At 39.7% G+C, this 13,541-nt stretch overlaps 1 protein-coding gene across 4 annotated transcripts in view; it reads right to left on the bottom strand.

Annotated features, from left to right (window-relative positions):
- LOC130916739 (A disintegrin and metalloproteinase with thrombospondin motifs 20) overlaps nt 1-13,541 on the bottom strand; it is a 301,389-nt gene that overhangs the window by 215,843 nt on the left and 72,005 nt on the right. For 2 of the 4 annotated variants that reach the window (XM_057837672.1, XM_057837673.1), the window contains exon 3: nt 432-594. The exons of the other annotated variants lie outside the window; for them this stretch is intronic. In XM_057837672.1, the coding sequence (XP_057693655.1) occupies nt 432-594 (163 nt within the window). The remainder of the gene's footprint in view (nt 1-431; nt 595-13,541) is intronic. 4 annotated transcript variants of the gene reach the window in all.

The raw sequence follows: 13,541 nt of genomic DNA, 5'->3' as shown, positions 1-13,541 counted from the left end.
TTATAAAACTATCGTCATTAGTTTTGAATGATTAATCAAGATCTGAAAAAGGGCACCAGACATTTATAGCACTAAGACTGGTGAGAAATGCTAAAGGCGGAGAGATACCACACCTGCAAGGCCTTCAAAATCAGAGCCGCAATGTGACCTCTGTTTCCAAAAGCCTCTGTAGTTCACATTCAGGGGAATTGTTCTTCATGTCATCACAATTTAATAGATTTTCAGACTTCTGCACCTATACTGTATAAAGAACTTTGGCAGAGCCACAAACTGCACTCAAGCACTCGCTTTTACTAATTAAAGTGACTGAGTTTCAGAACGAAAACCACCGTAATTGAAGTAAAATTGCGATTGGGTATAATTTTGGTCATGAGGGTGTAAGTCAGCTAAGCAGCAGTTACAGGCAAGACAATTAGTCTGCTGTCTGTTACCTGAGGTCAAACAAGGCTCTCTTTCGCTGGAGCTGTTGCGCTTCCTCTCGTGACGATAGACCAGATGGGGTTTGTGATGCTCGTCGTCGTATTCTTCTTCCCCCTCGGCGCTCAGGAGAGGCTCCAAGAAGTATTCGCCGTCTGGTGTTGTGAAAGTGCCAATCTGGAGCATTACAAGAAAGGGCAAGTTGAATTTATTAGAGGCACAAGCAGAAAAACTGGAACAACTACAAGTTCAGAATTTTAGCATATAATAATAAGTAGGGATGTAACGGTACACAAAAATCTCGGTTCGGTACGTACCTTGGTTTTGAGGTCACGGTTCGGTTAATTTTCGTTACAGTAAGAAAACAAAATGCAAAATATAAATGTGCGAGTTGTTTATTACACACCTTTGTGCTTTCAACAATAAGAACATTAGCCTATACAAAGCTAGAATTCTGCTCAAAAAGTGGCGGGTATTTAAAGATAATCCAACAACAATTTGCCTTTCAGACCCCGCGTATTGGTCAGCTTTCTTTCTGAAAGAAAGAAGAAAAAAGAAGTCCTGTGCTAAAGAGAAAAGCAATCCCAATGACTAAGATTTTAACATGTATTTTTTACAAATGAAATGCCTCAATGAATCTTTTTTTTTTCTTATGAACGGTTTTCAAAAGCTTTATTGGTGGATTTTCTCAACTTCAAGCGCCACACAGAAATTAATACATTTAATTGTGCAAGCAGGATGTGTGTATTCATATTATTTACTTACAGGTGTTTTAGCTCATTTCAATTTATTTTATTTAAATGGGCTATTATTTATTTTATTCTGTGTTTATATTTTACAAATGTGATGTAGTATTCGTTTAGATTGTATATTTTATGTTGTATAACTTTAGTTCCTATGTGAATATTAGTTCCCACTTGTTTTGTTGTGGTAGGAGAGTTTTGTATTGAACACGGGGCCGTGTTGGTTATTACTATTGCAGAGAAGACAGCAGTAAATCATCAAAGACAAGTCAACTGTGCCCCGATCTACAACTCAAGAGCTCTGATGGACTCAAAAAGTGGGTTAGGATTGCATATTAGTTTGAGAATCGACCGGATCCACCGTATTTTTACACGAGTGACTTCCGGTCTGCCCGATCCTAGCTACCGGTAGTAGTATTGAAGCAGGAGGGTCACATCTCGCGTCAAATAATAAACTCTGCCGTTCTTTTCGCGTGCGTCGTGTTGAGCCGCTTCTGGGACAGGTCTAACACGCGGCCGCACTGTGACTGGTGTGCATTGGCTGATTGACTTTAACGCCCGCGTTTCACTGTGTTCTCGCGGTTGTCGCGCCTTTGACGTTTCTGGGTTATACTGTTCTACCGTGTTGGCCCTCATTATAGTAGAGAAGACGGAGCAAATATAATCTACACAAACCTGATTGACTCACAGCCTCGAAAAGTAAGGGTTACATTACGTCAGAAACTTGTTCGGTACGCCACTGTTCCGAAAGGAGCGCCACGTACCGAAGCGGTTCAATACAAATACATGTACCGTTACACCCTTAATAATAAGTTAACCCCTCCACCTAGATCACACTTTAAAAGCTTTTTTTTTTTTTTTATTTCTATAATACATCACTCTTCAGATGAATAGGGGTGTTCTAAAAGATCCCAAAAATTCTCCAAAAACTGCATTATACTCGAGGAGTTACTGTAACATACGCCAAGATTCTTATCTGCCACAGTTTTGACTGTTCAGTACACTTCACAGGTGTGACATCATCATCATACACGGACAGAGGAATGCTAATATTGATTTGGCAGCTCAAGCCCTCGCAAAGCTTCTTAGCTCATTCAGCCATGAGGCACAATGCTGTTTGCATGCCCATTTCATGCGGACACTTAAACAGGATATCACATGCTGGAATGTTTCCTTAGTGCTGTTATTCCATAGCCTGGGGTACAAATTGGACATGGAAAATGTGACTGTGTATCTTTACGTCTTTCAAAGAGTGGGGGATTGGTGGGAGGGATGTCAGGAATTGTGACAGGAATCCTCGAAAGCGCCACGTGCCTCGAGTACTACAAATGTCGAGCGCTGCACTTATGTAAACATGACGCTGATGGAAACAAATTGCAAGGTAACACACAGAGCTGCATGATCATCCAGAAAACATGCTTTGCTTGTATGCAGGAATGGGCCCTGGAATTGACTCACAGATGGGCAATTTAGAATCTTTAATTAAACTAACGTCCATGTTTTAAAACATGGCGGAAATTGGAGTGGAAAACTTACAAAACTGCATAGGAGGACTAATCGACTGTGAGGCGGATGTGATATGACTAGGCATGTGCCGGTATTATAACCTTAAGCCAAATTATCGCAGTTTCACGATATCACGGTATTGCAATTACAGCTCGAAAATCTGTTTATTTGAGATATCTGATGTTAAGTTTAATGTTAAGTTCAAATACATTTACAGTGGGTCAAATAAGTATTTAGTCAACCACCAATTGTGCAAGTTCTCCTACTTGAAAAGATTAGAGAGGCCTGTAATTGTCAAAATGGGTAAACCCATTGACAGACAGACAGAATGTGGGAAAAAAAACAAGAAAATATCATTGTTTGATTTTTAAAGAATTTATTTCCAAATTACAGTGGAAAATAACTTGGTCACCTACAAACAAGCAAAATTTCTGGCTGTCAAAGAGGTTTAACTTCTTCTAACGAGGTCTAAAGAGGCTCCACTCGTTACCTGTATTAATGGCACCTGTTTAACTCATTATCGGTATAAAAGACACCTGTCCACAACCTCAGTCAGTCACACTCCAAACTCCACTATGGCCAAGACCAAAGAGCTGTCGAAGGACACCAGAGACAAAATTGTAGACCTGCACCAGGCTGGGAAGACTGAATCTGCAATAGGTAAAACGCTTGGTGTAAAGAAATCAACTGTGGGAGCAATTATTAGAAAATGGAAGACATATAAGACCACTGATAATCTCCCTCGATCTGGGGCTCCATGCAAGATCTCACCCCATGGCGTCAAAATGATAACAAGAACGGTGAGCAAAATTCCCAGAACCACACGGGGGGACCTAGTGAATGACCTACAGAGAGCTGGGACCACAGTAACAAAGGCTACTATCAGTAACACAACGCGCCGCCAGGGACTCAAATCCTGCATTGCTAGACGTGTCCCCCTGCTGAAGCCAGTACACGTCCAGGCCCGTCTGCGGTTCGCTAGAGAGCAATTGGATGATCCAGAAGAGGACTGGGAGAATGTGTTATGGTCAGATGAAACCAAAATAGAACTTTTTGGGAGAAACACAGGTTCTCGTGTTTGGAGGAGAAAGAATACTGAATTGCATCCGAAGAACGCCATACCCACTGTGAAGCATTGGGGTGGAAACATCATGCTTTGGGGATATTTTTCTGCAAAGGGACCAGGACGACTGATCTGTGTAAAGGAAAGAATGAATGGGGCCATGTATCGAGAGATTTTGAGTGAAAATCTCCTTCCATCAGCAAGGGCATTGAAGATGAGACGTGGCTGGGTCTTTCAGCATGACAATAATCCCAAACACACAGCCAGGGCAACAAAGGAGTGGCTTCATAAGAAGCATTTCAAGGTCCTGGAGTGGCCTAGCCAGTCTCCAGATCCCAACCCCATAGAAAATCTGTGGAGGGAGTTGAAAGTCCGTGTTGCCCAACGACAGCCCCAAAACATCACTGCTCTAGAGGAGGTCTGCATGGAGGAATAGGCCAGAATACCAGCAACAGTGTGTGAAAAGCTTGTGAAGAGTTACAGAAAACGTTTGGCCTCCGTTACTGCCAACAAAGGGTACATAACAAAGTATTGAGATGAACTTTTGGTATTGACCACTTATTTTCCACCATGATTTGCAAATAAATTCTTTAAAAATCAAACAATGTGATTTTCTGGGTTTTTTCCACATTCTGTCTCTCATGTTTACCCATGTTGACAATTACAGGCCTAATATTTCCAAGTGGGAGAACTTACACAATTAGTGGTTGACTAAATACTTATTTGCCCCACTGTATATATAGATATACATATATATATATATATATATATATATATATATATATATATATATATATATATATATATATATATATATACATATATATATACAGTATATATATATTACCTACTATTTTACCTACTTTTGCACAGTACTGTATATATATTCTAAATAAAATTAAAATAGATGAAGTCATTTAGGTGAGCCTAAACCCACAGCCACAGCTCAACATCATTACAATCAGAACAAAAATATTTGAATTATCTTCCATAAAAGCACGTGTGTATGACTCGTATCATGTTTACATTATACATACACTCTCTTTCTCAAGACAGACAGTTGCCAGCGAGAAAAAAACACTGCGTTTTACCACCACTAGACAGACTAAACACGCTGAAGTTAACTCTCGTAGCTGGTGGGAAACCTTCATGACAGTGTTTACTAACCTTTAATTTTGTGTAACTGCAAAATCCTATTGGAGGTATTGTCTCCTCGGCAGCCACCCTCCACAAACATGTTTTACATGTCGGTTGGCCCTCCTCCTCTAAGCCGCGGTCGTCTAACTTTTCTGTAGCCGAAGTAGTGCCATACCAGTGATTTCTATTTCTTCAAGGGGGGAAAAAATTTCAGGAGTTTCACCTCCTCCAGCCATCGTGTCGCACAGCTGACCCACTGACACTGAGCAACAACCGGTGAAGGAGGGTTGAGCCCCACAACTGCAAGCAAGGGATTTCTCCATGCATTTTTGGGACACAAAAAAATAGTTAATACCTCAGGGACGGTATGAGGGAAAATTTTTGCGGTTTTTGAAACCTTGACGTTTTCATACCACGAAACCAGTAATCGGCACGTCTCCATTTGACATTAAAAAAAGGGTGAATGTGCATACAGAAGGGTACTCAGCGTAAACACTGTGCCAAACAGACCACTGCAATGTGAGTGTAGTCTACTGATGCAACTTAAAGAGTATCAATGATTTATATGTAGTCAGGAGAAGTAGATGTTTACCTTTATTTTGTAAATCACTATCTCTGGCTAGTTAACTTTAATCAGGGGATTCTACCTAAAGAAAACGGAAGCCCCTTTGTCATGAGGATGTAGGGCAAGAGTTAGGAGCAGGGTGGATGACCAGTTTCCACGTTTCCCAGCCCAAAAAAAAAGGGGTAAAATTGGTGTGACAAAAAGGTTGCTGTTCAGCAGTGGGTGCTGAACTGGATTGTACTGACAAAGGGAGGATGTTTAGCTGCTGTCGGGGGGGGGTAGGACTACACTCCGGACACAATCATTGTGTTTCAAATATTCTTTCTCCATTGATCTTGAATGATAAAGCTGCTCTGCTTCGTGACTCCGTAAGATGCAGTAATACACCTGTGGTCGTACGTTTTGAGACACTCTCATCCTACTGAACATGGAAGTGTCTCAAAACCTTCAACAACGGGTGTAGAGGTAAAAACTAATTCCATAGGGAAGGAGTAGGGTGTTATAATAGCTAGCCTATATCACAGATTGTTGCATGTGATGTGTATGAAATAACTTTATCATGGCCACTGAGTACAAATCTTTACATCATTTTTCAAGTCATTCTCTTTGGAGTTTGCCCTTTCCACTCACCACCATTCTCCACTCTATCGTATTGTATATCGCGATATAGTCAACCCGAGTTGGCACACAGGCTAATCCAGGGAACGTGATCTTTACACAGAGGTGCATTGCTCAGCACCGGAATGAGGATGGCCTCGTTTATCAGCGGGCCTGACTCGCCACACACTTCTTTTACGCCAGGCGGTCAGCACCTCCCGGGAGCTAGCGTTTCCCACGGTGTGAACAAGCCAAGAGTTTTACTGGCTGGTTGTCTCCTAATCCTTCACATCGTTTCTTCTCTTTTGGGGTACGTCACAACTCACTCTGAAAAGGCCAAATGTTACGCAGTCGCACTATTTCTCAGCTTTGAGTAACTCCGACGAGAAAGGGGAACCTGCTTCTTTTCCCCTCCCAGAATGACTTCTTTGTTTTAGGGCTTAATTATTCCTTAATGACCTCATCCTGACAAAAATGTGGAAAGCCATTAAGCCCCAGTGATCAGATAGGGACACATTTATGACCCAATAGCCTCTGGTGCCGTCTCCATTGTGCTGTCATTCTCAATGAGTGATGAAGCGGATAACCAACAAAGATTGCTTGAAAAAGGATCCAAACATGTTTGGATAAGCAAGTCATTCATCAAAGCGGGGCAGAGGGGCAATTAAAAGCTGATTAGCCTGATCAATTTAGCATACCTCAGGTCTTAAATTGCTTTGCAAACATGGAAATCACTTAATGGAGTGTCTCTTTTCTCTTAGCCCACATCCAGTCATTCATAAGGACGATTTCAGCAGAACCTCCACCGTTGAGCGCAATGCATTATCGGACACTTGTTTTTAGATTTGGGACAAACATCTTTCTACCTTTTCTACCTCACCAGCGCTTCCAGTGTTTGAAGCCAAACAATGCAATCCATTTTTCTTCCACTGATGTGTTATATTCCAGAGAAACCAAGAGATAACCTCTTGACTAGAATTCCAAAAGTAAGCATACCATATTTTTCGGACTACAAGTCGCACCTGAGTATAAGTCACACCACCCATAAAATGCCCAACGAAGAGAAAAAAAACATATATGTCGCACCGGAGTATAAGTCGCATTTTGGAGGACATTTACTTGATAAAATCCAACACATAGAAAAGATCTGTCATCTTGAAAGGCAATTTAATATAAAAATACAATAGAGAACAACATGCTGAATAAGTGTACCGTGCATGAACAACGATATGCTAATATACTGTCCTCACCAGGACGCTACGGCTCGGTCCTGGATATACTGCGAGCTAAACTCCCAAATGACGATGCTTGACGTCAGTATTATTATATAATTTGCGGAATCAATTTCGTCCTCGATACCAAACAGGTTAGCATCAACGTAAATAAATGATAATTGGGTGCTGTTACAGCAATGACACAAACGGTTAGCATGCCTTTGCTAGCATTATCACATCGTTCAAACAACCACACAACTGGCTTTAAGTGTCCGATCGCGGGTGGAAAACACACAACAACAACAGAAAAGATGATACACACAGGCGTTGCCTCTGTAGAGATATTTTACAAGCATAAACAACGAACGTAGGTTTGCAGCCGTGTTTCTCTCTCGCTAACTCACCCACTCACTCAAGCTGCGTAGCTGTCCGTCTTCTTCTAGCGTGTGAGCGGTCTTCTTCACGTAAACAAGTGCGAGTGCGCCCTCACGTGGGCGTGAAAGTGCCACAAATTAAAAGCAAGCATTTCAATATAAAAAAGTCAATAATACAATTGAACACACATTGCCAAAGGCAGAATGCGAACGTGGCAATAGCTATTAAGTTATTCAGATGACTATATCATAAAGAACATGCTAACAATTTTACCAAACCATCAGAGTCACCCCAAAACACCCAAATAACATGTGAAGTGATATCATAATGTGTTAATAATTTCACACATAAGTCGCTCGTAAGTATAAGTCGCACCCCCAGCCAAACTATGAAAAAAAATGCAACTTATAGTGCGAAAAATACGATAATCACAACTAAAGATGTCCCGATCGATCACGTCATTTTCAAAGTATCGGAATCGGCAAAAAAATATCGGACATGCCTTTTTTGATATATAGTATATATATATATATATATATATATATATTTTTTTTTTTTAATTAAATTGTTTTCTAATTGTATTTAACGTTATGTAACGTTATGTTTTACACTCATCCAATAGTATATATATATTTTTTTTAATTAAATCGTTTTCTAATTGTATTTAACTTTACAGACAATATGTCTTACACTCATCCAGAGTCTTTAGTTTTGGCTTAAAGTAGGGCTATCAAATTTATCGCGTTAACGGCAGTAATAACATTAAAATATTTCACGCAATTAACGCATGCGCTGCATTACCCACTCACGCATTGTCGCGTTCAATCTATAATGGCACCGTTTTACATATACATAGAGCTAAAAGGCAACGTAAAATGAGTAGAGAATTTTGGCAGCCTTTGAAGCCTTTTTTTAATTGGCTAAAGGCTTACAATTCCTCTCTCAACAATTAGAAATGTCGTGGGAAGCAATGTGGGGAAGAAAGATAGTAGTTGATGTTTTTCTTAACACCCTATGTTATTTCCCAACGCAGAGAAGATGTATCAATTGGTACCACTACGCACAGTCATGGTTGCATTTCCCATCATGCATTTGGGCAGAAGTTAAATGGCTACAGTATCATTTACTGAAAGCTCAACAAATACACTAGATGGCAATATTTAGTCACAATATACAAAGTCACATTTATCCTTTAAGAATTACAAGTCTTTCTATGCGTGGATCCCTCTCACAGAAAGAATGTTAATAATGTAAATGCCATCTTGATGATTTATTGTCATAATAAACAAATACAGTACTTATGTACTGTATGTTGAATGTATATATTCGTCCGAGTTTTATTCATTTTTTTCTTAATGCATTGCCAAAATGTATATGATCGGGAAAAATTATCGGGAATGATTGGAACTGAATCAGGAGCAAAAAAAAAAAAGCAATCGGATCAGGAAATATCGGGATCGGCAGATACTCAAACTAAAACGATCGGGATCAGATCGGGAGCAAAAAAACATGATCGGAACAACCCTAATCACAACAGTGCTCATCATTAAAATATCACTAAAACTACATTAAACACAATGGCTTTATTTTTCACATGGAACTTCGCCATTAGTGGAGGTGGAGGGAATTCAACCATTTCGGGAAAAACACCTGATGCTAAATGTCAGGAAAAGCCTACTACAACAGCTGATCCTTTGTTGGAGTTAAAATGAGGTGTGCGCGGACTCACATCAAATGTGCGTTTAAATCTAGGTGGTTATTTTGACCACATTGACATGCTCGGGTAAGAAGCTGAACACATGCAATGGTCTTGCACAGTTGTTTATTTTTACTTCCCCTCACTATTTTTTTAAATGTCAATTGACTTGGTTTCATCAATGGAGGATAATATTTTGAAGTCTTGATCTTGGTCTCGTTTTTTTAGCTCATGAAAACCCGGTGCTTGAACAGCAGTGTGTAGTTTTTATATGCACTGTACATGCTATCTTGGTACAGGACAAGGGGTGCCCATCTAAAATAAGGATTATATCACCGATAGGGATTCTGCCTGGGATCTGACTGTGCGCATTGCAGGGGTCCAGCCAAACAGTCCCTTGTGCCAAAATCCAGTGGGAGTGGCAGAGGTCAAAACTCCCAAGCCCCCAGGCCTGATGCAACCAATGAAGGCATGTATCCTTATTCAGTGCTTATCAGATTCTCTAGAATAGTATCCAGGCATTAACATCCCCAGCACTTATATTGGGCCATTAAACTTTTAATAACCTGTAACGATGGTGTAACAGGGCGTCATCAAACACCTGTTTTTGATTGAGGCTTAGGCTACGTCTATACTAGGATAGATCATTTTGTAATTCTTGTAATCCGGACAATATTTGATGTCTGTCCGCATTACGTTTAAGGTGCGTTTATAAACAGCATGCTTCTGCAAGGAATGCCTGCATTTGCGCAGACTAGACCTGCACAAAAAAGAGCATGAAGTCTAGGGCTGTCCCAAACGACTAATTTCCTCCCGATTAGTCAGCCGACTATTTTTACGATTAGTCGACTAATCTAATAATTAAAAAAAATATATATATATTTTTTTTTTTACTAATTTAGCAATGAAATTTTTGTTGACGCATATCAATTCACAAATACATATTGGAACGCTTAAATTATTTATTAAAGTACAAATAAACAATGAGTTCAAATGCTGATAGAATTAACTAGTGCAAAAGAATGGAATGTAAACAGATTCAGAACACTGACTTCGCCTTTCCAACATGATTCAAAACAATTCTTAAAAAAACACCTAGCATTAATATTATAGTATAGTACAGTACTATATATAATAGCACAATAATAATTATGATAATTATTCATTGCCAATCAGATTTTTCATAAAGGTTGTCATTTTAAAGGTATTCTTAGTGAAGAATCTGAATTCGGAAGTATGTGGGATTAACTCCAGAAATCGCTATTAATATGACGAACGTGACATGCTTTTATTTTTGAAATGTTCACCGGAAGTAAGTTCGCTAAACCGCTAACTTTAGCTTTACACTTCACAAAAAAGTACTTTTTGTCATTGCATGTAGTGTAGATTTTTTGGGTCATTTTTTTCGTTTTCAAATGCTGTTAACCAGCGATTTTTCATGTTTGAAGTGTCACCCTTTAACCGCAAGTTTGCTTTCACGAGACGACTGCCAATGTTTTATAGCAGGCTAAAGTAGGTTGCCTTTTTCCCCCATTCACCTCAGTGTAGCGGTGCTAACTTTACAGTGTTTAATATAGATGTGTTTTCTTATTTTGTATGTTTGAACTTTAATTCTACAGCGTGTTGATAAGAGAAAGTAACTGGTGTCTCATATGCCATCAGTACGCACGCACGCACGCGCGCAGCATAAAAAGCTGCCGTGAAAACTACCGCCCTCATTTTTATTTGCCGCACGATAAATGGATCCATTGCATATCGCGACAGGCTTAGCAACTTCAATAAAACATGTCGTTAGTTAGTTAGATTGATTTACAAACTGGGTGACGGCGCTTTAGGTGTTTATTCACGGCCGACGTGCAGCCAAGCTGGGCATTGAAGAGACAGGACACAAGAGTATACCCTCCTTTGTTTTTTTTAAATAAGTCAATGTTTTGGACACTCTGGTGCGCTTTTTTGGCTTTGTGCCGCTTTCACCGCTTGCATACAGAGCGTCCGACATTCTGAACTTTCCACGCATATATTTTTTAAACCCTTCATTAGCCGTCGACGGGATGTTGTGCTCGTCGACGGATTTACGTCATCAATGACGTCGACTATTTCGACTAGTCAGGACAGCTCTAATGAAGTCATGTGTGATGTCATCGTCTTCAAGGGTCACCTCTGAACCAGAAGCTTATAATTTTTTAGCGTTTATCAATGTCTTTTCCGGACATATTCAAGCGTAAAATTTACAAGTTCTTTCAGTTGTAAAGGGAGGAGCAAGAAAGCCGCATCTGTACAATTCGGCTCCATTGTTTCCAATTCCGTAATGCATAATGGCGATGGCGTGCTCCGTAGCATCACTTCCTTTGTATCTAATTATTATACGGATAGCCTGGCTATGCTTGGTGGTTTTGGCGCCGTTCGTCAAATCATGTATGTTGTGTAATAAAATGTCCGGACAAAAGGTATGTTAGGCTACGTTCATACTACAGGTCTTAATGCATGAATCCGATTTTTTCGTGTTTTTCTGACTCGAGTGAGGCATTAACTTGATGGTCTGAACGTGACGAGTCGCATAGAACTGGACCATTTCAAATCGGATCTGGGTCACTTTCGTATGTGGTTCAAATCCGATCTGGGCCACATTTTTCAAGAATGTCGTGGCGGTCTGTACTGTCAAGTCTCCCAAATCGGAATTCATGCAGCAATTACGTCATCAAAGAGCGAGAGAGACGCGACTGTAGCGGTGCAGCTGTGCATTATTAGCTGCTAGCTTGCATTGAACACGGCTTTTGGGGAAGGGCCGGGCTTGACAACTGTCATAAAAAAATTAAAATGCGTTGAGGATCAGCATCGGTTTTCTCTCTGCTCTTTATGAGCAATATTTCAACATTGCTTATACGGCCGAGAGTCAGAGCAAACTGCCAGTATGTGTGTGTGACATGCATGGACAGTGCATGCATGCTATCGATTAGGGTTGTTCCGATCATGTTTTTTTGCTCCCGATCCGATCCCGATCGTTTTATTTTGAGTATCTGCCGTTCCCGATATTTCCCGACCCGATTGCTTTTTTTTTTTTTGCTCCCGATTCAATTCTAGTCATTCCTGATAATTTTTCCCGATCATATACATTTTGGCAATGCATTAAGAAAAAAATGAATAAAACTCGGACGAATATATAGATTCAACATACAGTACATATGTACTGTATTTGTTTATTATGACAATAAATCCTCAATATGGCATTTACATTATTAACATTCTTTCTGTGAGAGGGATCCATGGATAGAAAGACTTGTAATTCTTAAAGGATAAATGTGACTTTGTATATTGTGACTAAATATTGCCATCTAGTGTATTTGTTGAGCTTTCAGTAAATGATACTGTAGCCATTTAACTTTTCTGCCCAAATGCATGATGGGAAGTGCAAACATGACTGTGAGTAGTGGCACCAATTCATATATCTTGGGAAATAACATAAGGTGTTAAGAAAAAGATCAACTTTCTTCCCCATACTGCTTCCCACGATAATTCTAATTGTTGAGAGAGGGATTTCAAAGCTTTAGCCAATTACAAAAAGGCTTCAAAGACTGCCAAAATTCACTCTTCTCATTTAACGCTGCCTTTTAACTCTATATTTAGGTAAAACGGCGCCATTATAGATTGAACGCGACAATGCGTGAGTGGGTTGTGCAGCGCATGCGTTAATTGCGTTAAATATTTTAACGTAAATAATTTTTTAAAAAATTAATTACCGCCGTTAACGCGATAAATTTGACAGCCCTACTTTAAGCCAAAACTAAAGACTCTAAGACATTTAGTCTGTAACGTTAAATACACTTAGAAAACGATTTAATCAAAAAATATATATATATTAAAAAAAGGCATGTCCGATATTTTTTTGCAGATTCCGATACTTTGAAAATGACGTGATCGGACCCGATCGAGACATCCTTACTATCGATCCATGTAAAGTTTGAATATAAACCTAAACAGGGATTATTCATGTCTGTTATTTGTGTCCTCTTTTATAAAAGTAAAATATGATATCCCTGGAATGACGAATGACAGCCAGCATGTGTGGTCATTTGTTTTGATGCTTCTGTGCATGTGGGTCTTCTTGCTCAGCGTGTTTCGGACTGCAAATTAGTGTGCATGCGTAATAATTCAATGGTCTCAATGGACAAAGGCAGTCTGAACGGGCGCGCCAAAAAAACGGATATGACAAAAAATCGGACTTGTGCAT

This window comes from Corythoichthys intestinalis, chromosome 5 (assembly GCF_030265065.1).
Source record: "Corythoichthys intestinalis isolate RoL2023-P3 chromosome 5, ASM3026506v1, whole genome shotgun sequence".
Classification (NCBI taxonomy): domain Eukaryota; kingdom Metazoa; phylum Chordata; class Actinopteri; order Syngnathiformes; family Syngnathidae; genus Corythoichthys; species Corythoichthys intestinalis.
Note: the sequence above shows the minus strand (reverse complement) of the source record. Positions and strands in the feature narration are given on the sequence as shown.